The sequence below is a fragment of the Mesocricetus auratus genome, unplaced genomic scaffold (assembly GCF_017639785.1).
Source record: "Mesocricetus auratus isolate SY011 unplaced genomic scaffold, BCM_Maur_2.0 Super-Scaffold_100015, whole genome shotgun sequence".
NCBI lineage: Eukaryota > Metazoa > Chordata > Mammalia > Rodentia > Cricetidae > Mesocricetus > Mesocricetus auratus.
The window spans coordinates 31,043,426-31,067,037 of NW_024429198.1; the positions used below are offsets into that span (position 1 = coordinate 31,043,426).

Genomic DNA, 23,612 nt, shown 5'->3' on the forward strand with positions numbered 1-23,612 from the left:
GCTCCCGGTCTCTTTTGAGACACTTGCTGGGGACACTTTCCTGTGTGACAGCAGCTTTGGGTAACTTTGTGACCGAAGTCCCACAGAGGCCCTTAAAGCACAAAGAAACCACCCCAGCACCCGGAGCATCATAGCAGCAGCAGCGGGGCCTCTATTCAGAGCCTGGTAACATCCCAGCTGCTCCCACCACTAGGCACCAACTGCAGATGGGTTCTCCCCAGCCTCACACCCTCACTACAGGCTTTGAGAAACTGCCTGTGGCTTTCACAGAGGCAGGAATTGGGGCGGGGGTGGGGGAGATTAAAACAATACAAATAAAAACCCGAGTTCCTGCACTGCTGCATTTTATTTGGGGGTGGGTCACTTTGCCTTCTCTTATAGGAATGGTGAGACTGTGTAGTGCAGCTTTCATTCCAATTTTCCAGCCCCAGCCCTAGGGCAAGGACTGATGTAGACTGGCGGCTAAGCTGCAGCCCTCCCCAGCACACGAACTGATCGGTGGTCCCCATGCATAGCTCCAGATGATGCAGTGGTGGGCCAGCACTCTTTGTCTGCAAAGGCAGAGGGGCCAGCGATGTGGCCAGGATCATGGAACCTGCCTGCCACTCCCTCCACCTGTTTCTGACCAGGTAAACTGACTCTCTGTGGGGCTTATGCTGCTCTTCAGATTCTTTGGGGGTGCCCCATCCACCCAGGGCAAGGCTGTGTTCCTTTTAATAACAAAGGGGGTGCTACAAACGCTCATTTGAAGGGTGAAGGGTGTTTTCCTCTAATGACGACATCATCACCCCCTCTGCTTCCCCTCATTTTAATGATACTGTGAAATTTCATTTTTAATTACCTGAGCAGAAAGGTTCCGACTCCATCCAAATGCTCTCGGCCACAGAAGCATCCGCGCTCCCGGACCAATTACCCACGTTTCCATCTTACTTATTGCAAATGTGACCTTTCGTTAGAATTTGATTGTGAGCCTCCTGCTGTGAGCGGCAGCCATGTCGGGGAGGCCTGTTCTCTCTGCCTCCTGACTGCTGTTACTGCTAATCCCCTTTGATGGCTGGAGGACAGGCGAGTGGGAGCCTGGGCTGCCTGGTCTCCTAGACAATCCCACATCCATGACAGAGAAAGAACCAACGAATGAGTCTCCAGACTGTGGATGGAGCGAATATTCTCCTGTCTATGGTTCTAGAACTTCCTCAGCCTCTCAGGAGTGGGTGGCCTGCCCATCACTGCCACCCACATTTTACACAGGACTCTGGGGGAGCTTGGGTGACCTGGAAGCTTGGGGGAAAGGCAGGCAGACCTGAGTCTGAGGGGCACAAGTCACAAACAGACTGTGTGGTGTGGGGGTCAGGCCTTTCCAAAGGAGGAGAATGTTACCAGGGACTGAGGTCCAAAGGGAGGACAAGCCTCCTTCTAATGCCAGCCAAATGAGACTTGGAGAACAGGGAGCCAGCCTGCAATGGTCAGGCTGCCCAGGGTGGGAGCAGGCAGGAGCTCAGAACCCCATGTGAGGCCTGAGGTAGCTATTGAGATACAGCTGGACCTCACACCCCTGTTCTCTTCCAGCTCAGAGATCAGAACCAAACTCCTCACTATGCGGATGCTGGGAGATGATGGGAACCTGGACAGGGAAGGAAGTGCCTGGGAGATGCCAGGAGCTCCTGCTAACACCCATGGACAAGAAGTGGGCTTCACAAGCTTGTCTCCCAGAGAGTGACCACAGTAAATTAAGGCCCACGTGTCTACTCAATTTTCCATCAACTAGTACAATCAAAGTCATACATGGCCCCAGCATAGAGGTGGGAGGATGCAGGGAGGAGGAGGCACCACCATAGTGGCTTCTGCTGGCCCAGGCTTCTCTGACCCCTGCAATCAAAGTCAGGTAAACTCCGTGGCTGATCTGGCCAAGGATGCAGGCTCCCACCAGCGCTCCTCCCATGGTCTTCTCTACTGAGGATGCCTCACGAATTTTATTGGAGCCCCTTTGTGAACTGATGTTGACATTGCTGAGGGCCTAGGGATAATAGACACAGGGCTCTATCCACAGGGCTTGTGGCTCTAGAAGGTCAATGCTAGGAGTCAAGGGACACCAGTCTAGGAAGCAAAGAGCTAACAGGGTTGAGGAATTTTGGCCATGAGCAGTGAAGGCCTCTCTGATAAGAACCCAGAAACTGAGGCTGAAGGGAGAGAGATCACATGTGAGGTTGGAGGCCAGGGTCTTCCCAGAAGAGGCTCAGGAATCCTGAGGAAGAATAGTCCTAACCTAGGAGGAGAGCCAACATGCCCACGTCCCTCCAAGAATCCATAATTCCCAAGGAGGCAACAGTTCACCGGAAGGACCACATTCTCCAGGGGACACACCCCACCTCCCAGGGGCCATACCACCAAGACACACCCCAAAGGAAGCATCACAATTTACAGGGACCACACTCACAAGAGTGCAACACAACCAGGGAAAGCAACACCCCAGAGGAAGATAGACAACCCCAAGAGAGAGAGAGAGACACTCAGGCAGTAGGCCCTAGGCTAGGCACAAATGGAAGTAGCCTGTATGGAAATGTGTAGGTACAGAGAATGAGATGGACCAGTCTAGAGCCTCCATGTGGGAGGCTAAGGAAGGATAGTGGATGATGGGGACAGGTGGCCAGTGTGAACAGGAACTGGAGAGCAGCAGATGCAGGATGCTGGGTGGTGAGCAGTGGTAGGTAGTGGTGATGGATGGTGATGACGGTGGTCATTGGAGGGAGTGGTGGACAGGAAGGCCGTTGGGCGGTAGCAGTGTGGCAGTGCAGTGGCAGGTGGTGGGCAAGCAGTGTTGTGGAAAACAGCGGTGATGTGCAGGTAGGCAATGGTGGGTGGCGGCAGGTGGGGAAAGGCAGTGGAAGGAAATCTTGGGCAAAGTTGTGGTGGAGAGTAGTGACAGGCATTGGAGGGCAAGAGCAGGTGGTAGTGGGGGTGGAGGGTGCTGGGGGTAGTTACAGCTACAGGCAGTGGTTGTGGTAGTCCAGTGGCTGTTGAACAGTGGCAGAAAGTGGTCAGAAATGCTGGACACTGCTGGATGGAAGCAGCCGGGCATGAAGCTCACCTGGCTATTACCTTAGAACCCCTTAGCCTCACCTCTTCTTGGCAAAAGCCTAATCAAGGGGAGGGAGGGTCCCAGATCCTAGCTTCTAGCTAGGGCCCTCAGTCCTGGACTGGCAACTGTAGGTGTCCCTGTGCCCCCAAAAGCAAGACATCAAATAACCAATAAAAGGAGTAAGTATAGGTTCTCCACAGGAACCAGCAATTCTGCTGCTAGACAGCTACCTAAAAGAATTGAAGACAGGGAGGAGACACTGTGCAAAGTCACACCAACATCCTTCATGAACATACAACGTGCAGGTAACCAGGTGTCCACCGGAGGACGGGCGGGTAAGTAAACTACAACCCATGCTGTGGGGTATTATTTAGCCTTGAAAAGAAGGGGTGTTCTGACTCTTGTCCCAACATGGTGGTCCTGGGAGACATTATGTCCCATAAGATTAGCTAGTTGTAAAAGGCAAACACTGTGAATGAGTCCTGTGAAGCCCCTGGAGCCAGGAAACTCAGAGAGACAGAAGTAGGTGCCAGGGGCTGAAAGACGAAGGGAAATTTGTATTTCCTGGTGACAGAGAATGTTCTGGAGATCAGCAGTGGTAATAGTTGCACACTGTGCCCATAGTGCCGTGAACTTAACATGAAAAAAGCATTACAGGGTGAACTCTGCAGCTGAACGCTAGTCCAGTGGTAGCATGTTTGCCTGGCATGCACAAGGCACTAGGTTCAGTACCCAGAACCCTAGAATAAATGTCTAAATGGTAAACTTCGTGTTTAAGTGATGTAATGACCCAAACCATTGAATTACATGATTCAAATGTTTTCTCTGTGGATTTTATGAATGAATTATTTTTCAATGAGGTTGTTACATTGACAGCTATAAGCTAGGAAGAGCAGAGGCTGGAAAGGGGTCCTCCCTGCCTCTGAAGGCCCCCATTCCCACTCCACTGTTCTCACACAGTCTGCCTTTGCTTCTGCTCCCAGACTTTCTATATGGACACTGCCTTGCCCAACCCTAAGCCATTCCTGACACTTAGCAGAGACATCTTACCTGGGATGGAAGCTCTGAGCTGCCCAGACCCCCAAAGGTTTAGGAATAGCAGCCTGAGCTGGGCCTTGAACTCACCACCCTGACTGAGTCTCCATTCCATGGGTCTGACTCAAATTCATAGGTCCTCTGGTGGGCAGGTAGAGTCTCTCTGCTGACTGATCTGGCTGCCTCCCTCTTACCTGGTCACACTGTTCTGGCCAAACCTCAGATGAGACTACTGACTTCCCTCCACCCTGCACCCTCCACCAATGCAGGTGAGGCTAACCATAGAAGTTGAGCAGGGTGCCTACCTAGTAGGAAAGACCCGGGACGAACTCAGTTTGCCTTTGGTCACTAGGGTTTGAATGGCAAGCCAGCCAGTGGGACCCATTTCTCAAAGATGCTGTTCATTCTGATTCTAAAAGGCTTATTTCTTTTATTCTGGTCTTAAGCTGCACCAGGTTGGATTTGAAGACTCTGAATCACTTTCCAAAAAAGAAAATGCAGCCTTATAAAGCAGCCATATTGAAAAGACGTCATTCCGTGTCAATCCTGGTGCAGTCAGGGTTGTTCTACAACCACAAGCTCCTCATATGTCATGGTGGGTAACTACAGACTCTTTGGAAGAAGCCCCAATGAAGGCCCAACCGTCACCTCCCACAGAGTCCATCCTAGAAGAGGCAGGGCGGCTTCCCAGTGCCATTCTTGAGACTCTAGTCTCCCAGCCCCTCTGAGTCCCGAAGTCCCCTCCTAGCACCACACGAGGCAGGATTCCGACCTGACACTGGATATGGGAACACATGAACCACGGCAGCCTTGTTTGTTTGTTGTGGTAGTATTGCTGGGTCGGTGTGGAGGGTGGCTCCAACGCCCTGTCAGCCATGAACCAGGCATCCTGAGAGTTACCCTGGAGAACAGAGCCCACACTCAACACCAGCTGTTGCAGAGAACAGCCTGGGAGACCACATGCAATGCGGTAAGGGAAGAGAGATGCCCAGTGTGGTCAGCTATGCCCCAAGCATGCCCTCATCTTGACAACTGACCATAAGTGGGTGCTCTCCGCCGTAAGCTCTGAATTTTGAATGTGCCAGAAAGCCTCACGAGCAAGGCAAGTGAGACGGCTTCAGCATAGGCTGGAGTACTGTCCTCAAGCTGATCTGGCGGGACACGCCTGTCTCACTTTGCTTCTTTCCTGGCTTCCACACAGTAATCCCAAGAGCGGAGCATCGGCATGGAGATTAAGCTGCTAAGAAGCACGGGGACACCTCATTCATATTTCACAAGACTTAGTGCATTTAGAGCACGATTGACTGGAATTTAATTGGGTTAGACATTATCAGTTTAAACTTTAAATAACCGCACAAAAATGAAATTTAAAATCCCCCGTGTCTAGTGGATTAACACTGTAAAACTAGATTGGCCCCTGAGGAGAGGGGAGGTGAGTGTGACCACAGGGCTACTGTGCCGGAACTCTCCGCCTCCCTGCCATGATCTGTCTCCTGCCCAAGTGGCCGGCAGGGCTTGCCAGCAGTCATAGTGGCCTGGAGCCTCACCTGATGACCTCCTTGGTACAGGCTGCCCTCATGGCAGTCTGCATGGTGAGGAGCTCGGCACTGCTCAGAGGTGAAAACAACGAACCCTGGCACATTCTGTTTGTGAAGGGTCTCCTTTATCCTTAGGCTTGTCATGTTAGAACAGGGGCTTCCTCAGAGGCTACACCAGCTTTGGGGACAGAGCCTTGCTTCCCCTTGGCTTTGAAATAGCTCCTCAAATATCTGCTACTGTTCCCAAGAACAGATTTCAAAAGCAGTGTCATTTGTAGAATCTGGACTCTGCACAGTGTCGGGTGTGGCCATCTCCAAGGACTTGGACCCAGCACCTCAGGCCCTGGGGTCCCTGTTACTAAGACCAGGAGGATAGCTGTGCGCTACTGCCCTCTGGTGGGCAGGCAGGGGCCAGCTAGGCCTGAGTCCTGGCCTCACCCCAGAGCCATCTTTGACCTACCCAGGGAAATGGGCCAACTGCTCCCTGCAGGGACCAGTGGGGAAGGATCAAGGCCTATTCTTGGGAGCCTGGGTGTACAGGCAATGTGGCCACCCACAGTCACTCTGTGGGAAGCATTAGTTCACTTGCCTGTTTTTTCACTATATCCCACTACTGATGATATTTTCCAGAACGTTCTGCCTGGTGGTAGAAGGGGACAGGTCTTGGAACCACAGCAGGAGAGCCCAGGAGCATCCAAAGCATCCTCCTCAGCACCCACCTCACATCTTGGAGAATTTTCCCATGTTCTCAGATACGGCCCCTTGTCCAGAGTTGGGGCCTCCTGTCTAGGAGCTGGAAGCTGCTGCCCTCTCAATGGAACTTGTCATTCACTACCCGAGGACCTACCTATCCTTATCCTCTGCAGAGCCCTGGGAAACCCCAATGTTTAAGCTTCCTGGAATTTATCTCTGAAACTGTTTTTCATTTCCAATACCCCATAAGGCAGTATATGTCCAGCCCTGAGACAATGTGTGGGGTGTGAAGGTATACCACCCACAGTTGGCAGCTCAGCTAGGGGACTGCCAGGAGTCTTCACCCAGATGTCTTCCAAGCTGGGGCAAACATGGTCCCCCACAGGAAGCACCTGCAATTCAGACTTAGAAAATAACAGATCAAGAAGAAGGAGTAGCTACAGCAAGGTCAAATTTGACCAGTCCAGCCTGACCCTCGGAAAATCCCAGGGCCACTGGGAGCCTCCCGGAGCTCCAGACCCATCTAGCTCCAGTGTTAACATGGGGTCAACTCCCCTGGGTCCCAGCCTCCTCTTCCCCCTCCATCTTCCTTTCTCAATGTCTTAGTTCTTTGAATAACTTCTAGGATGTTCGTAGGTTCTCCAGGCAGCCCGGGAAGCACACATAGTTAGGAGCCCTGGGCAGTATGTGAGCTGGGGCAGGGGCTTCCGTGCCATCAGGCATGGTCAGGAGGGGTTCTTGGCCAATCACTGCCTGTCTTGTGAGATCCCCGGGTGATGTTACTGCTCAGGAGGAATAGGCTTCATTCCATTCCAGGCCCAGGATAGACAGGAGGCAGGGTGACCCCTGGAGTGTCAGAGCCCTGTTCACAGGGTGAGGCTGGTGTCTGTGGACACAGTGAAGCCTCACAATTGTGCCTGTGACCCCCAGGCACGGGTTCAGGGGAGGCTACGCAGATGTGTACAGACACCCAGGAGCTATGAGCAGCCCGGCATGGCCTTGCTGGCTCTACCCCTTCCAAACCCGCTGTGGGAAAACAAGCAGCTTGAGTGTGCCCTGGTCTGCCAGTGGGGCTGTTGCCCTTTTCTAGGAAGAACCAATTCCCTGAAAGTATTCTACTTGTGCACAGCCGCTTGGTGTTGTGAGTGTGAGTGAGTGCCAGATGAGAAGCTCTGCCTGGCAGCCAACCAAGAGGGGCCTCTAACATGAAGATCACTTACTTATCCTGCCTCCGCCTCAGGAGTCCTCTCACCTGGGTACAGGTTGAGTCCTGATAGCGGGTGAAAGAAGGTATGTTTGCCATAGCCAGCACACTCCGGGAGACTCACGTGTTTTTTTGTCTTGCCTTGCCCAACATGCAGTATTGATTCTTTGGGCAAATTAATACTTCCTTAGTCAGAATGGCTAAGGTGTCAAAAACTGCCAAGAAATGCTGGCATGGAAATATAGGGAAAGATAAGCACTTAACCACTGCTGGTAGGAGTACAAACTGATGCAGCCACTACAGAAATCAGTGTGGATGTTCCTCAAAAAGCTAGAAATAGATCTACCAGATGATCCAGGTGTATCACTCTTGGGCATATTCCCAAAGGACTCTATGCTACTCCAGAGACACTTCCTCATTCATTCATGTTCGTTGCTGTTCTATTCACAATAGCCAGGAAATGGAAACAGCCTATGTGCCCTTCAATGGATGGATGGATGATGAGAATGTGATACATTTACACAATGGGATTTTATTCAGCTGTAAAGAAAAATGAAATTATAAAATTCACAGGTAAGTGGATGGTGCTAGAAGCAATCATCCTGAAAGACCAACATCAGAAAGACAAACATCACAGGTTTCCTCTCACAGGGAGGATGCTAACTTTGATTCTTCAGATATGCGCGTTTAAGTATCTATAGGAGCCAATAAAATAGTAAGGAGCCATGTATGGGGGGAGTAGGGGATAGAACACAGGTGGTATGAGGTGGGACAAGGGAACCATGGAGCCCGAATCCTTGAGTAGGGCATTGGAGGCCAAGTGTGCAGCTGAGTCGACTCTCCAGCCCAGGTGTGGTGGTTTCAATCAGAATGGCCACCAGAGACTCATGTATTTGAATGCTGGATCATCAGGGAGTGGCACTACTTGAGAGAGATTAGGAGGTGTGGCTTGTTGAAGTGGGTGTGGTCTTATTGGAGTAAGTGTGTCACTGGGGATGGGCTTTGCATTTTCAAAAGTCCAAGCCATTCCAGAACTCGCTTCCTGCTGACTGTGGACCTGGATGTAGAATGCTCAGAGACTTCTCTAGCACATCTATCCACATTAAACCATGTTCTCCATTGTGATGACAATGAACTAAACCTCTGAAATGGAAAGTCCTAGGTAAATGTTCGCTTTTTTAAGAGTTGCTGCCAGACGGTGACGGCAGGCAGTGCTCAGGAGGCAGAGGCAGGGAGATCTCTGAGTTTGAGGCCAGCCAGGTCTACAAAGTGAGTTCCATGACAGTTAGAGCTATTACACAGAGAAACCCCAAAACAAGAGTTGTCAAAGGTCATGATGTCTTCCCAGCAGTAACACACTAAGACACCAGAGTTGAGAACAGAATATAAGGAAGAAAAATTAATACTAAGAATCTTTGAAAAAGACTGTAGAAGCTTTGTAAACACAGACACAGAGAGAGAGAGAGAGAGAGAGAGAGAGAGAGAGAGAGAGAGAGAGAGAGAGAGAGAGAGAGAGAGAGAGAGAGAGAGATTGACTGGAATTGCCTTATAATGTGGGAGGGCCATACCTCTTTCAGATACCATAAATAACAAATAAAAAGTCTAGTGCCAGGTACAGGACACCTCTTTTCAAGTTGTTGTCCACAGGGTTCTATGATATAACAATTCTCAAATATCACAGGTTATTACCACTGCTCTTAAGTATCCTACAGAACTTGGTGGTAAGTCCCTGTTGCTGAAGACACCAAACACCTAAGCCAATAGTGTGGCAAAATCAAGCTCACCTGGAAGCTTCATCCCTACTTCATAGCTTTTATAGTGCCAGGAGGGGCTATGCATGCTGCTGAGGGAGAAACATAACCAAGAATCATATCCACCTGTGAATCCTGCAACTGGACAGGTTACGCCCCTGGTACAACATCAGCACAGTGTTACGGGAGTAATCATCTACTTTCTGGTTGGATTTAAGGTCCACTACACAATAAGGAACTCGTGCCTGGCTCCATTAGCTGAGTCAAGAATCTGAAGTTGGGTAGGTCATAGACCCAAGCCATGAGGATGCAAAGCTGCCCAGCAAGGGGCCGTTTTGCATATATTCTAACCAATAATGAACTGTATGCCTCTGTATTATCTCATTGAGTCAGCAAAGGAATCTAATCAGGACTTTTTCATATATGATCTGCCTACTGCCAACAGTCCTCCACAAATGTCTTTTATGCAAGCCTTCACATTTAGCTATCATAATTCAAGATGAATTCCAAATTAAAGCCCTCTGCCACATCCTGGTATATAACTCAAGAGTACAGCCTGATGCCAGCTCACTACAGAGGTGGGCGTCTGTCTCTTCTCACCCACTGACCGCTGCTTCTCTCTGTGCAGTCGCTACTTCCCTCATGTCAACCTTTCGTGTTAACCTGTGCCATGCAAGACCAGGAACTGTTTTCACCATGTGAGCTTCCAACATTTCCTCCAGCTTATGAGTGACTTTTCTGTCTTGCAAAGGAGTAAACCTCTGATGTGTCACCTCATGCTTGAGCCACCCGGCCCCACAATATGTGAGGACATTTTCCTCTGTTTGTTGGATATGAGCAAATGCTGGTGCAGATATGAGGAAAGGGGAACTCCCACTCTATGGGTGGGAGTGCAAACTAAACTAGTGCAGTCACTTTGGAAATCAACCTAGAGGTTTCTAAAAGTAAAATGCCATGTGACCCGGCTGTACCCCTCCTGAGCATCTACCCAAAGGACTATAAAGCCTACAACGGGGAAAGGACTCTAGACCTACACAGGGCCACCTGCTGTACATCCACACTCACTACTGCCCTAATGACAATAGCTAGGAAATGGCAGCAGCCTGAATGCCCTTTAACTGGTACACAGATAATGAAAATGTGGCATATAATCACCATGGGATATTACTCAGTTACAAAGAAAAATAAGATGTGAGGTAACCCAGGCCCCAAAGAAAAATGGCATTTTCTCTGGTATGAGAATCCTAGATTCAACTCTTTAGTTCAGTATGTCTACCATGATATACCTGTGGAAGCCAGGAAACAAGGAAGAGGGTGTGTGTGTGGGGGGGGGGGTCTTACCTTAAGAGACAGGGAATGGTGAAACTTGTTAAAAGTGAAAGGCTGTGGGTGGGAAGGGTTAGGCGGGGAAAGGGGTAGGGAGATAGGGTGCAAGGTAGGGGTAATATGAAGAAACCTGTTGGAAATACACACCTACTTGTGCGACAGCAAGTTGAGTTCAGTAGGGGTAGCCCGCTGTCCCAGTTTCAACTCCCCCTCCATTGGGTATACCTACACCTGGTACTGTAGGCCTAGCTAGCAACCCAGATCTGGGGAAGCATATTTCTGGTTAACTAAATTGGCCTAACACCAAGTGCTTCTACCTATAAACAAAAGTGCTCCCAGCTTTGAAGAAGCCTCTCCTTACAGCGCACAGTGGTAAAGGCAAACACAAGGGCTGCCCAAATTTTGAAGTACAAGTAAACATTAAGGAACAAGGGGCGAGAAGCATGTGAGACCCAGCAAATGTGACAGGGGCTGTGAAATGCGAGTCTCTAGCCTGCATACAACTATTAGGATCATCAACTCGCAGCAACTGTAGTTACCTGTGTGCAGCCCACACACGGTCAACCTTATGGATGATCAGACAAGAGGGGGCAGGGGCCTCAAGGACCCACCCTTTACCTGCACTGTCCATACATTCTGGGACAGGGGCCGTCACTCTTTCCAGCTGTGTACCTACTGCAGAGCCCACCAGGCTCCAGCTGACTGCTGAGAGCCCATGGTCGCACAGATGATTCTGGTTAATCTCAGTGGATCACCAAACAAAGCAGACTCGAACAAGAAACATCTGTGAGGACTGAGGGAGTGGGAAACATGGTTGGTTGGGGAATGTCCTTCTGTATATGCTTCTCTTATTGGTTGATAAATAAAACACTGTTAGTCAATAAGGCAGAAAGGCGGGGCTAGGAGACAAGGAGAAGTCTGGGAAAGGTAGGCCAAGAAAGTTCACCAGAGATGATATGTAGCTGCCAAATGAGTGAGGTCTGGGTCTTTCTCAGTTAAGCTGGAAAAACTTAAATTACTAGAAATGGGTTAATAATTAAGACAGAGCTAGTCAATAAGAAGCCCTAGGCTTCGGCCAACAGTTTAATAATTAACATAATGTCTTGTGTGCTCATCTGGGGCTGAAATGGAAGGACCTGGCAGGACAAGAAAACTCCACAACAAATGGTCAGCATCCAAGTTGTGCATACGCAAAATTGTAGTAACAAACTTTAAAACTTGGGGCTAAAAAGAGAAACATGGCATGTACTCTCTCATATATGGATTTTAGACATAGATCTGGGGAGTGCCAGCCTACAATCCTATGGCCAGAGGGTCTGGGAAACAGAAACTTCATTTAGTGGCTGATAGAAGAAGAGGCAGACTCCCTCGGTTAAGTACTGAGCTGAACTCAAGAAAGCTAGTAACAGAGAGGGAGGACTGATGATCAAAGGGATTAAGACTGGGCTGGTTTAATCCCCAGAAACAGCTGACCAGACAAAGGTTAACTCTTGAATCCCAGGCATCAGCCTGGGAATCCAGCATGGGACTGATCAAGACCCCCTGAATCTGGGTGTCAGTGAGGAGGCCTAGGTAATCTATTGAGCCTTGGGCAGCAGATCAGTACCCATCCCAAGTATACACACGGACTTTGGACTCCCATAGAACAATGTGAGGTGCACTCTCACCCTGAACTCTTGGGGAAGGGTCTAGGCCCTGCCCTATATGAAATGACAGACTATGGACACCCCCATGGAGGGCCTCACCCTCCCTGGGGGAATGAGGGGATAAGGGGGGGTTGGGGGAGAGCACGGGAGGAGGGGAGGGAAAGGGAGAGGGACCTGGAACTGACTTGTGAAGCAACCTTGTTTCCTTATCTAAATTTAAACTGGAAAAAAAAAATACTAGACAACAAATAGGAATATTGCTAAGAGTTCATATACCAGCTGGGACATAAGCCTCTTTTCTCTATAGGAGCTGAGTTTGAAAAAAATAAAAAGAAACAAAATCAAATTAATAAATGATTTAAACATATGGGAGGAGTTCTCACAATCTTTATACTAAATGCATTGCTTTATAAAACAATGTTCCACAGACTTAAAAAAAAAAAAAACTTGAGGCTACAGAGATGGCTCAGTGGTTAAGAACCCACCCTGCTCCTTTAGAGGACCCAAGTTCACACCAGGGAGCTCACAACTGCTGGTAACTCCAGCTCCAGTAGATCCAATGCCTTTGGATAAAGTTTCCTTTTTATTTGATGAACTAGTTTTTTCCCCTTGTTTTCTCTCCTGGAAGCATAGTCGTCGTCCCCCCCCACCCACCCCACTTACAGAGACACAAGAAGGTATTTCTAGTCCATCATTTTTATCTCCCGATCAGGCTCTTTAAAAATCAGAACTAGTGCCGGGCGTTGGTGGCGCACGCCTTTAATCCCAGCACTCGGGAGGCAGAGGCAGGCGGATCTCTGTGAGTTCGAGGCCAGCCTGGTCTACAGAGCGAGTTCCAGGACAGCCTCCAAAGCCACAGAGAAACCTTGTCTTGAAAAACCAAAAAAAAAAAAAAAAAAAAAAAAAAAATCAGAACTAGTTTAGCTTTATCCCTTCTCGTGCCCAGGTGTCATGTCTTGTGACATGTCCTCCTTGGAGCTTCCCACATCCTCGAGTTCTCTAGCCCCTCTTAGAGTCCCCAGATCTTCATATATTAGAGGTGCTCACATCACCCTGGAGTGATGATATCTTGCTTGTACAAATAAAGCCTGTCTGAAGGTCAGAGAATGGAGCTTGCCACTACCTAACCATAGAGGTCTGGAGGTCTGCACAGACAGACAGAAGTGGGCAGAAACAGGATATAAGCAAGGACTAACAGGAAATCGTTCTTGTCTGCTGAGACACTTAGGAGGTAAGGTATACTGTCGCTTGCTCCTTCTCTCTGATCTCTCAGCATTTTCCTCCATATCTGACTACCTAGACCAATTAAGAACTCCATTTACACCCTGGAACCTGGAATATAAGTTAAGCATTGTGAGCACAGTTAAATATTACTGTTAAGCCTTTGTTGTAAATGTCCCTCCCCTCCCCGCCCCCTCCTTTTTCTTTAGTTGTTTTCCTTTAAAAAAGGTGTTGGGGCTGGAGAGGTTTGATTTCCTAATTGGCAGCTGCCAGGCCCTTCCCTGGTGATCCAGCTACTTGAGCCCTGGCTGGCCCTCATACCGGTGACCAAATGCTTTGAATACACCAGATCCTTGAGGAAACTACATGACAATTACAACTGTTGACTGGCAAACTCCAATTCCAACTCCTGAAGGCTTTTTGCCTCTATTTCAAAACAGCACCAGGTTTTTATTTATCTATTATTTATTTGTTTGCTTATTTATTTATTCATTATGATCATTAAGTCTCCATGACCCCTAGACGACCCTGCGGCTATTCCCAATCAGGCTAGAGAACAGCAGAAGACTGACTGGTACAATTATGGTGCTTCCTTTTACTACCTAGACCCTTGCCTCTGGCTTCAGTCTGGAACTGAGCCTCTAGGTCGGTCATCCAGCTCGTGGGCCTTGGGCACCCAGAAGTCCAGGACTGCAAAGCTTCTGGACCACATGATCATCGTACGGGCAGAGCAAAAGAACTCTGACCGATGGAAACATTTCTCTGGGGGCCCCCAAGTCCTCACCTCTTCCTCCCTCAGGAGCTTCTACATCCTTGCGGACTCCTTTCCAGCCAGCTGCTGTCATTAATGGCATACTGCTGCACTATAATGCGGGGTTAAATATGCAGCACATCTGTCACTGGGCCAGTAACTGTAAAGGCTCCAGCGGGGTCTGAAGATGCTCTGCTGGTGTAAGGAGGGGGAGGACCCTGCATCTGAGGTGAGGGGACAGCGCTGTGCGGCACACTGAGGCCACAGGGTGTGTATGTACGAGGGGGAGGTGATTCTCTCCTCACTGCTCCTTTGCTTGGCCACTTCCTGGTCGTTCCACAGATGAGAAGAGTTGAGGAAGTGCCTGGTACCCACACGCAGCAGCCAGCACTAGAGGGACAGCTGTCCAGCTCATGTCTGCTACACGAGCATTCACCTCCAGAAGTTCACACCATGAAAGGAACAAACACCACTGTCCATGATGGTAGCATCTTTTATTCAGGAGCAGTGACCTCACACCCAAACACCTAACGTGGAGATGCCCCACAGGTGTCAGACGACCAGGATACAGCCCACACTAGTGACGGTGTTGCTTGAACTGCAGGCCACAGTAGCCACACGTTCCTGTTTTTGTTTCTTTGTCCTGAAAAAATTACAAAGGACATATCTCATACTTTTAAATTTTACCTCAATTCCCAATTAGACAGCACACCGAAAGTCAGGCTGAACTTGAAATACATTGTCAACCAGAAACGCCTGCGAAAACACGAGGCGAGGTTTGAACTTTGAGATGTGGCTGTTGCCTAGGTCCACCCCGTGCATGGTAGGGACACCCGGGGAGCCAGGGCAGGTGCTGGGAAGGAAGGTGAGCAAGCTGCTTAGCTCCATACCAAATTTATGTACACCTTGGGGTGGCCCAGGGCACCACCTCCTCCATCACAGGCTATGACCCGATGGTCCACCTCATTCACGGGCTGCTCTGCTATCAAGTCAATGGCAAAGTTTTCATTCACCTGAAGGAGACAGACAAAATCTTCACAATTCATCCAAGTCATGTGTGCAGTATCCATCCAATCTATAGGGTCAATACAGCATCACTCAAAATGAGCACCAAGGTTCTTCAAAACAGTTAAGTCAATTAAACACAGGTAGGTACACGCCACATACCCCTGAAATGGAATATAATCCCTGACTTTCAGACTTGGAACAGGGCAAATTCTCCCTTTGCCCCTTCCTTGGCTTCAGTGACTGCTGAGACTTGGGCTCATTTTGTGTCACCTGCTTCTATCTCATTTCCTTTCTCCCCACATGTACCCACACTTCTCCCAAACCCAACAGACCGTATAGCTGGTCACATGGCCTCTATACACTGCCATGTGCATTTTCTGAGAATGTGATCTCAGGGAGCAATAATGTATCATCTATCTCCCACATGGAACACAGTGTAGCAGCATAACAGGTTTGTCCAGAATAAAAGAGCCCCATCCCACAGCACCAGTGACCAGCTTCACTGTTTCCCAGGCCCAGAATTGTATGAGGCTGTGGTGACCCTTTGCTGTGGACTGTGACCCTGGGAGTCTCCACACCCCTTTTCTCCATGTAACTAGAGTTCAAGTTTGATTCTTAGTCACTCACTGCTGGGGTCATGTGCCCTTCTGGAGCTCCATGTCTATAAATACCAGAAGCTCCTCTAACATTGTTTGTGTTCAAGGCAAACATCTCAAAGTTTTCCCTCATGCTCTCTATTCACAAACAAATCCTATAGTCCTGGAATACTGGAGACTGAAGGGCCCAAGAGAATCCACCCACGAACAATCGGGGCCTGGTGTTATGTGAGCACTTCCCTTCTTACGGGGCCAATTTATGTGCAGAGGTAAGTGGCCTGATCACTTAATGATTGTTTACGATGTCCTTCCCTCTGGTGCTGCATTCTGTTAGGTGGATTACTGAGTAGTGACTGAAATGATTAGTGTCTCTCTTACCAGGTTTCCTCACAGCTGAGACTTGACTCTGAGCAATTTTTACTTCACTAGTGGATACTTAGCAGGTTCAACACCAGGGCAGAACCAGGCAGCCACTTCCTAAGAGCTTCCTTCTGCCCACTTGAAAAATGCCCTGGACCTAGTGTTTTTCCACTGCACCTGCACGTCCACAGCATGCGTTTCCTGGAGATGGCTCCTGTCCGCCATGAAGTCTGTCACCAGGCAGAAGCATCAGCTATCTGCTCAATACTCAGATAGATGTACTAGAGCTGCCCTCATGACTTATGGGCCCAAGTCTAGTTGTACATATTAAAAAGCATAACACAGCTAGCACATCAGTTAAAGGATTTACTGTAGTTTTCTAGGTGTAACTCTGTTGTCATGATCACATGCTCTGCAGGTAAGTCCTAACACTGAAGTGTTCTGGCAAAGCTAGAACAGTTAACATATTCCATACTTGTTCCCAGACTACCTGGGATAGTGGGACCACATGCTGACAGAACAGAGCAAAGGTCATACTCTGTGCCTCAAAATTACCTCAGTTCACCATTGTGGACAGTGAAAGCCTAGCAAATGGGAAGAGGGATCCAGTATACTATTCCTTCTACTTCACAGCTTTCTTATTTTTCAAAATGACTCCAACATCCTAGCATGGAACCCACAGGGGCAAAGCCCAGAAATGGACAAGGCTATGGCTACTGCAGACTACTTCACAGCTCACTTTAAGATGGAGGTAGGGAGCCGTGCAGTAGTGGTGCACGCCTTTAATCCCAGCACTCGGGAGGCAGAGGCAGGAGGATCTCTGTTGAGTTCCAGGCCAGCCTGGTCTACAGAGTGAGTTCCAGGACAGCCTCCAAAACAATACAAACCCTGTCTCGAAAAAACAAAACAAAACAAAACAAAACAAAACAAAACAAAACAAAAAGATGGAGGTAGGGTGGCAGTACTCCAAAACTGCACCCTGGGGCCTCAACTTCTATACACACACAGGAAGGGAACTGAGCAGTATCTAAGTGCTACAAACTGTTCTGACTGTACACACGACCTCCATGCACACTGCATCCCTTCTGTAAACAGGATCCTCCCTCCCCCAGCAGCTCTCCGCAGGGGAGGGTGATCAGCTGTCCTCTGAAGTGATTTTAGCAGGGAAGCTCTGTGCCACTACTCAGCTACCAGCATGTGCCACCCAGCATCTCCCATCTTGAACCTCAGCAGAGTGGCCTTAAGACGCATCAAAAAAAGCCACTGACTTCGGGAACCAGAGGCTGCTCAGTCCCTGCACTCCCTGGGGAACAGATAGGGAGTGGTAATACAGCTCTCACCAGTGCAGTCAGATGACAGCTCACAGGCTGGGGGAGTATGAAGTTTGATGTGAAGTCTCCGAATGTGGCTCAGAAAGGAGTGCAGGGGAGACACCACTGCCATAAAAGCAGGATGTGGCCCCTCTCATCGGATCGCTGAGACTCCACTGTGAGAAACGTGTGTGTCTGGGAAAGGTTAGACATCCTTCAGGCACATTATCAATTATAGATTATCACTTGGTACAGCCTCTAATTTGAGGTTCATCTCTGTAAACATGGAAGACACTGGAAATGGAAGCAGCATGCTGCAGGAAAGGCCATTAGGCATATTCTCCAGCCATGATTCCACATGCTCCCATACACAGTCAGTCACCATGAACACAGTTCTGTAAGCACAGTAATGAATAGTCCTCTGTGAAGAGTCCTCCCTCTATAAATACAGTAACAAACACAGTTCTCTGTACACATAGTGCCCTATGAAGAAAGTTCTCCACAACACAGTCCCTCAAACAGTCCTCTGTGATCACAGCCCCCTGTGACAGTTATCAGCTCCTTGACACCAGCATCTAGAACTGCTGGGAAACGCTGTTTGTTCTGTGCACTGTGTGAGTAAAGGCAGCGGCCATACAAATGAAGCCCCGTGGTATAAATCTGAGTCTGCAGAGGTGACAGCATGTCACAAAGGCTGTACTAACAAACTCGCAGGAATTCATCAAGGCCGTTGCGGACCCTGGCCGTCTCCTTGTGGGAAGGACAGCTGACACCTCCACGATGGTGACTGACAAGTGCCTGCCCTCCTGTCACTTAATCACTACTCCAGGCCACCCTGACCTCCCACCATTAACATCTGCTTCTCGGAACTTGGTTCAAAGCAGAAATACAAAGAGCCTGGGTGGTAAGCACCCCAACCCCATGCCAAATCTACACTGTGTTCAACCTGTCCACCCTAGAGGAAGGGGGAGGGAAGCACTGTGGGGTCACAGGAGAAAGCCAACAGGAAGAGCCGTTGAGGATTTGTCACAGTGTGACTAAACCGTCCAACACTGTGAAGTGTGTGTGTCCTTCACACAGGGGTGAAGTCAAATAAAAGCCACCCTTTCATCTCGGTGGGCAGCTGGCTTAGCCAAAGGGCACTCAGGTTTAAGTTTGTTTGCCTATGATCTGGTTTCCTACAGAAAATATATTCCTTTATTTCAAACTAAGACAGAGTCATTAAAGATAAAAAAAAAAACCAGGATGCTATGAAATAACTGAACAGTGACCAGGGTGACTACCCAACTCTGTGAGATGTGGGCTCCATGAACAGAGGGCTATCAGTGTAGCATAAACTCAAAGCTTGTTCAATGATCATTCAAACAATACGTGTACATATGTGTGTAGCCTGTAAATCACAGGCACAACTGGAGTAGTGCCCACAGCAGCCTCTGAGCTGTGTGTATGACATTCAGGCTTGTCCTGGGCTGTTGAAATTTGCTCTTGCCTTGGAGGGAAGTTGCCACACTGGCCCCAGGTAGAGATTATGAATTTCTAACAAATACTTCCTCTGAGAAGTAAACTGATTTATAAGCAGTATTTATGATAGGCTACAGCCTTCTAAATTCAGATTACTTTACAGTCATAGCTCTGAGGAGACTATGTCCCTTATGGAGGTTTGCTTCTCAACCTTGACAACAGAAAATCAGCACAGCCCTGTGAACAGTAGCCCAATCTCCTGGTGTCCTATACTCTGCCCAACTGCTTAGTTTCAAACTGCAAGTGTCCCTGCCTTCCAAGGGGCCGAGGGTGGCAGCTCAGTGAAGCAAGGGCTCCCTTGCACTTTCTGTGCTGTCCTTGTCTGTGACCACTGGGTGGCCACCAATCCCAGAGGTAAAGCCCCGAACATGACACCAGAGATACCAGTGACACCAAGAAGTCCCCAACTGTGGACAAGATTGCTGTGACCACACCCCACCACAGTACTATCCATCCTCAGTGCAAGTGTGACAATCAAGTAACAGACTGCCCCGCCTCTTCTTCACTCAGGGGTCCCAGGGTACCATCTGCTCTACATCATCAGGCCTGACGTCTGGCCTTTCTTACAGGGCAAAGATAGGTAGCACAGATGCAGCACCCTCTCAGGGTGAACAATAACCTCAAACCTAGGCCCAGTCCTTTGCAGGCATCGAACCCCTCAGGTCATGGTCAGTCAGGATCCTCCTGAACGCTTCCCAGCCTTCTTGCAGATCTGGTCTAACTGCCCCTGTCACTCACAGCCCTTATATCAAATCCAGATACAGCTCGTTTCCTAACCTACGACTGAAGAAACTCAGACTAGAGACAGAGGGAAACTGCAATGGGGAGAGTGCCCTGTAGATGTGGAGCTGAGTAAATACCTAGGTTCCAAAATGGTTCACCAACTCTGTAAGGCCAGGCACAGCCATCAAGCGTGTACACGGGACTCACACCTCCTACAGACCAACAGGACTCTGCAGTACTCTCCATCCAAAGGCACCACACTTAACCTGGTACATATGGGGCCTGAGTTCCACCCCAGCACCACCAAAAGGATAAAAATTGGCAAGACCAACATAAGTAAATATTTTAAATTACCCAAGAATGGAATTTGTGTTTAAACAAAGAACCTCCTCGCCACCCAGCAAACAAATGTTCACCACAGAGATATGCACCCAGACGCATACGGTGCTGAAGCAGGACAAGGCGCCAGGATGACGTGGGTGCCATCCATCAGAGCAGGGCAGGTCCAGACCAGCTCTCATTGGCACAAGGCTCTGTCCACCCACACTAGCTTTACTTTCTCAGCTCATCTTTAAACTCTTCCCTGGACCCTCCACCAGGCCAGCCAGAAACCACAGAGACAATCAAGCTAGGGAGTCAGGACACATGTACTCCTCAGCGGCTTGACCCTCAGCCCAGCCACAAGACACTTGCAAATATGACGGTGGAGCACAGCACAATCTAGTTGATGAAAACTATAAAAACCTTGCCTCAGTAAGTCACCAGGAGAGTGAATTTCAACAGTGTGTCTTCCTTTACTGTAAGAGATGTTGTACTGACTAGTTTTGTGTCAACTTGACATATGTTTGGATCATCTGTGAAGAGCAACTCAATAGAGAAAATGCCCCCATAGGACTCGCATGCAGGCACGTCTGCGGAGGCATTTTCTTGACGACTGACACGGTAGGACCCAGATCAGTCTGACACTCTAGACTGACTGGTGCCCCTGGGTATAGTAAGAAAACAGGCTGAGCAAACCAAGCCATTAAGCAGCATTTCTCAACGGTCTCATTCAGTTCCTGCCCTGACTTCCCCCAGAATTGACCTGAGAGTTATAAAATGAAGTGAGCCCTTTCCTCCCCAAGCTGCTTTTGGTCATGGTGTTTTGTCACAGCAATAAAACCACTATGACAAATACGAGGCTAAAAACAAGATTGTGCTATGAAAACCCCGACTACTATTAGAAGGTGCTGTGTATTTCGAGGGAGCAGGGAGTTGACACAATTTACATTTAGGACTCCAGGATTTCTAGGGTGCTTGGGACATGTGGGAATTCCTTTAGCACTTCCATGTTAAACCGGCACATACTAAATACCAGCTCCATTGAGAAGCCTGGGATCAGCCAATGCCTCAGATCTGAGGATATTCACAGACACATGAAGCCGCCTCGAAGGTGGGCCAGGTATAAACATGAAATCCACTTGTTTCTTTACATCTCATTCTGTGCCTGGGTTTCAACACGACCCACCCCCGGGTGAGGTGCAGAATGACAGTGGTACATTGGTGCTCAATACACTTCAGACATCTTGCCAGAGCTGCTCAGCCTACTTAGGCTTTATGAAGTCTTATCTCTTTCACTAGATCTCACTTACCTCTTTCTGACGATCTACAAACCGAATCTTCCTGTAGTCTTTGTCATCATAAACCTACGGGGGAAAAAAATAAAAAGACCAAAGTATCACAGGACAATGTTCCCTGTGGTCTACAGCTATTGATGAGGACAAAAGGCAGTGTACTTGTACTGAAGGAGTCCCATGGTAATGACAGACTGTAGTGCAGACTGGAGACAAGCCCCTGCCTTCACTGACGGCCGACTCCAATAGGCGACATTTCAAGGAGACACTGCTCTTGGTTGTTGGGTTTTTTAATCCTCGCCATTATACTGAATGTTAGAATCGTTTTATTCCCTACTACCAAAACTTGGAACTAAATATAAAGATATGATCCAAAGAATAAGCGAATACCAACTCCCAACCGGAAGCCACCTGCCAGAAGTCAAAGCAGGGCTGCGGGCTGCACCCCAAGGTGAGCCCGGTAGGGCTGCGCGCGAGCCTGGCAGAAGCACACCTTGCTACGCGCCCTGCCACCGTCAGTCTCGGGCTCCAGGCGTGGCCGCCGCGGCCGTTACCTGGCCGGTATGCGTGATCTTCTCCCCGCTCGGCGACACTCGCACCCCGAAAGCCCGTGCAGCCCTAGGGAGAGCCAGCAGCCGGCGGAAGGTCAACGCCGCCGCCATCTTGCCAGTGACCCTTGACCCAGCGCGTCGCACGAGGCGCCGACGCAGGCGCACAGCTGTCGGCGGGACCGCACTCGCGGGATTTATTTCGTCCTGAGGTTTCCCTGGGCCGGCGGGCGGTGTACTGGCAGGCAGGTTCTGCTGCTGGATGGGGCGCGGAGCTGCGGGTTAACTGTGCGTGGTGTTCAAAGGGGAAACTGATGATGTTCTGTGTGAGCTTTTATGGCCCTAGAGAAAATGCAAAGTTTCAATGTTTACTGAGTTAAATAGATTGTTCAGCAGTAGAAACAGGACATGCACTTAGCTTTTCTGGTCGTGTGTGTTGGGGAGGGAAGGGGAGACTTCTGAGAAGTTTTGCAACAGCGCTAATCAAGTTTCCAGTTAGATTCCCCGCGAATTTACCTGGCATGGAAAAGCAACCTTGAAAAGCTACTAAATAGACGCGATGCAAACCGCCCGCTGTAACTCTGCAGAGTCTGTTGGCTGGCCCGTCTCACTTGAATGCGAGTCAGAACCTTCCTCAGAACTACAGTGTGCAACTTTGCTCAGGTGTGGATAGGAAGGACACGGACCCTAGACTAGGAGGGACGATCATTAATTCCAAGAACGTGCTACAAACAAGCGTGCGCTGTTTGGGGTCCTTGGGCAGGGCTGGAGACTGATGACCTGGCACTTACCCCTCTGCTTCAGCCATAGCATGAGCACTAGTTGAGTCTGAAGACAAAGGGAAGATGACCAGAGGAGGTAGGAAAGCACAAGGGTGCACAAAAAAGCCTCCAAACAAATGTGGACCTGAATTGCCCAGGCAAAGCAGTACGCCCCATCTTCCTATCTCAGCCTTTGGAGTACTGGGATTTCAGGCTAATTTCATTTCACTACACCATGTTCTACAGATTCGTCTTTCATCCTCTTTTAAAGGGATTTATTTCCTTTTATATTACATGTATGAGTATATATACCTATATATGGTCACATGTGCGGGTGCCTCATGCCAGGAAAAGGGTGTAGGATCTCCTGGAAATGGAGTTGCAGATGGTTTGAGCTGCTGTGTGGTTGCTGGGGACTGAATGATGGTGATCTTAATAGACTAAGCCAGAGGTTTCTCAACCTGTGGGTGGCGACTTCTTTGGGGGTCAGACAAGTTTTTCATGGGGGTTACATCAATAAATATCCTGCATGTTAGATATCTACATTGCAATTCATAACAGCAGCACAATTTCATTTCTGAAGTAGCAACAAAAGCAATTTTATGGTTGGGGGGTCACTACAACATGAGGCACTGTATTAAAAAGTTGCAGCACTGGCAAGGTTGAGAACTACTGCACTAAGCCATCTCTCCAGCCCTGATTTGTCTCTTTTTAAAATGTATTACTCGTGTGTATGTGTGTGTGTGTGTGTGTGTGTGTGTACATGTGTGTTCATACTTACACACATGGGTTCTCACACGTCTGGATGCCACAAGTTAGAAGTCGGTCTCTTCCACATGGGTAATGGGGGTTGAATGGCAAGCATTTTTGACTCCTGAGCCATCTCTCTTTTTAAAGCGAGACAACTCTGGGGTCAAGGCATTCCCACGTC

At 49.0% G+C, this 23,612-nt stretch overlaps 1 protein-coding gene across 1 annotated transcript; it reads right to left on the reverse strand.

Annotated features, from left to right (window-relative positions):
* Window positions 1-14,718: 14,718 nt before the first annotated feature.
* Ndufs6 (NADH:ubiquinone oxidoreductase subunit S6) lies at window positions 14,719-22,082 on the reverse strand. Its single transcript, XM_005065447.4, has 4 exons — window positions 21,927-22,082; window positions 21,391-21,444; window positions 15,132-15,254; window positions 14,719-14,884 (listed from the first exon to the last, which is right to left on the reverse strand). The coding sequence occupies exons 1-4, from the start codon at window positions 22,032-22,034 to the stop codon at window positions 14,819-14,821; spliced, it is 351 nt and encodes a 116-aa protein (XP_005065504.1). The 5' UTR covers window positions 22,035-22,082; the 3' UTR covers window positions 14,719-14,818.
* Window positions 22,083-23,612: the final 1,530 nt, after the last annotated feature.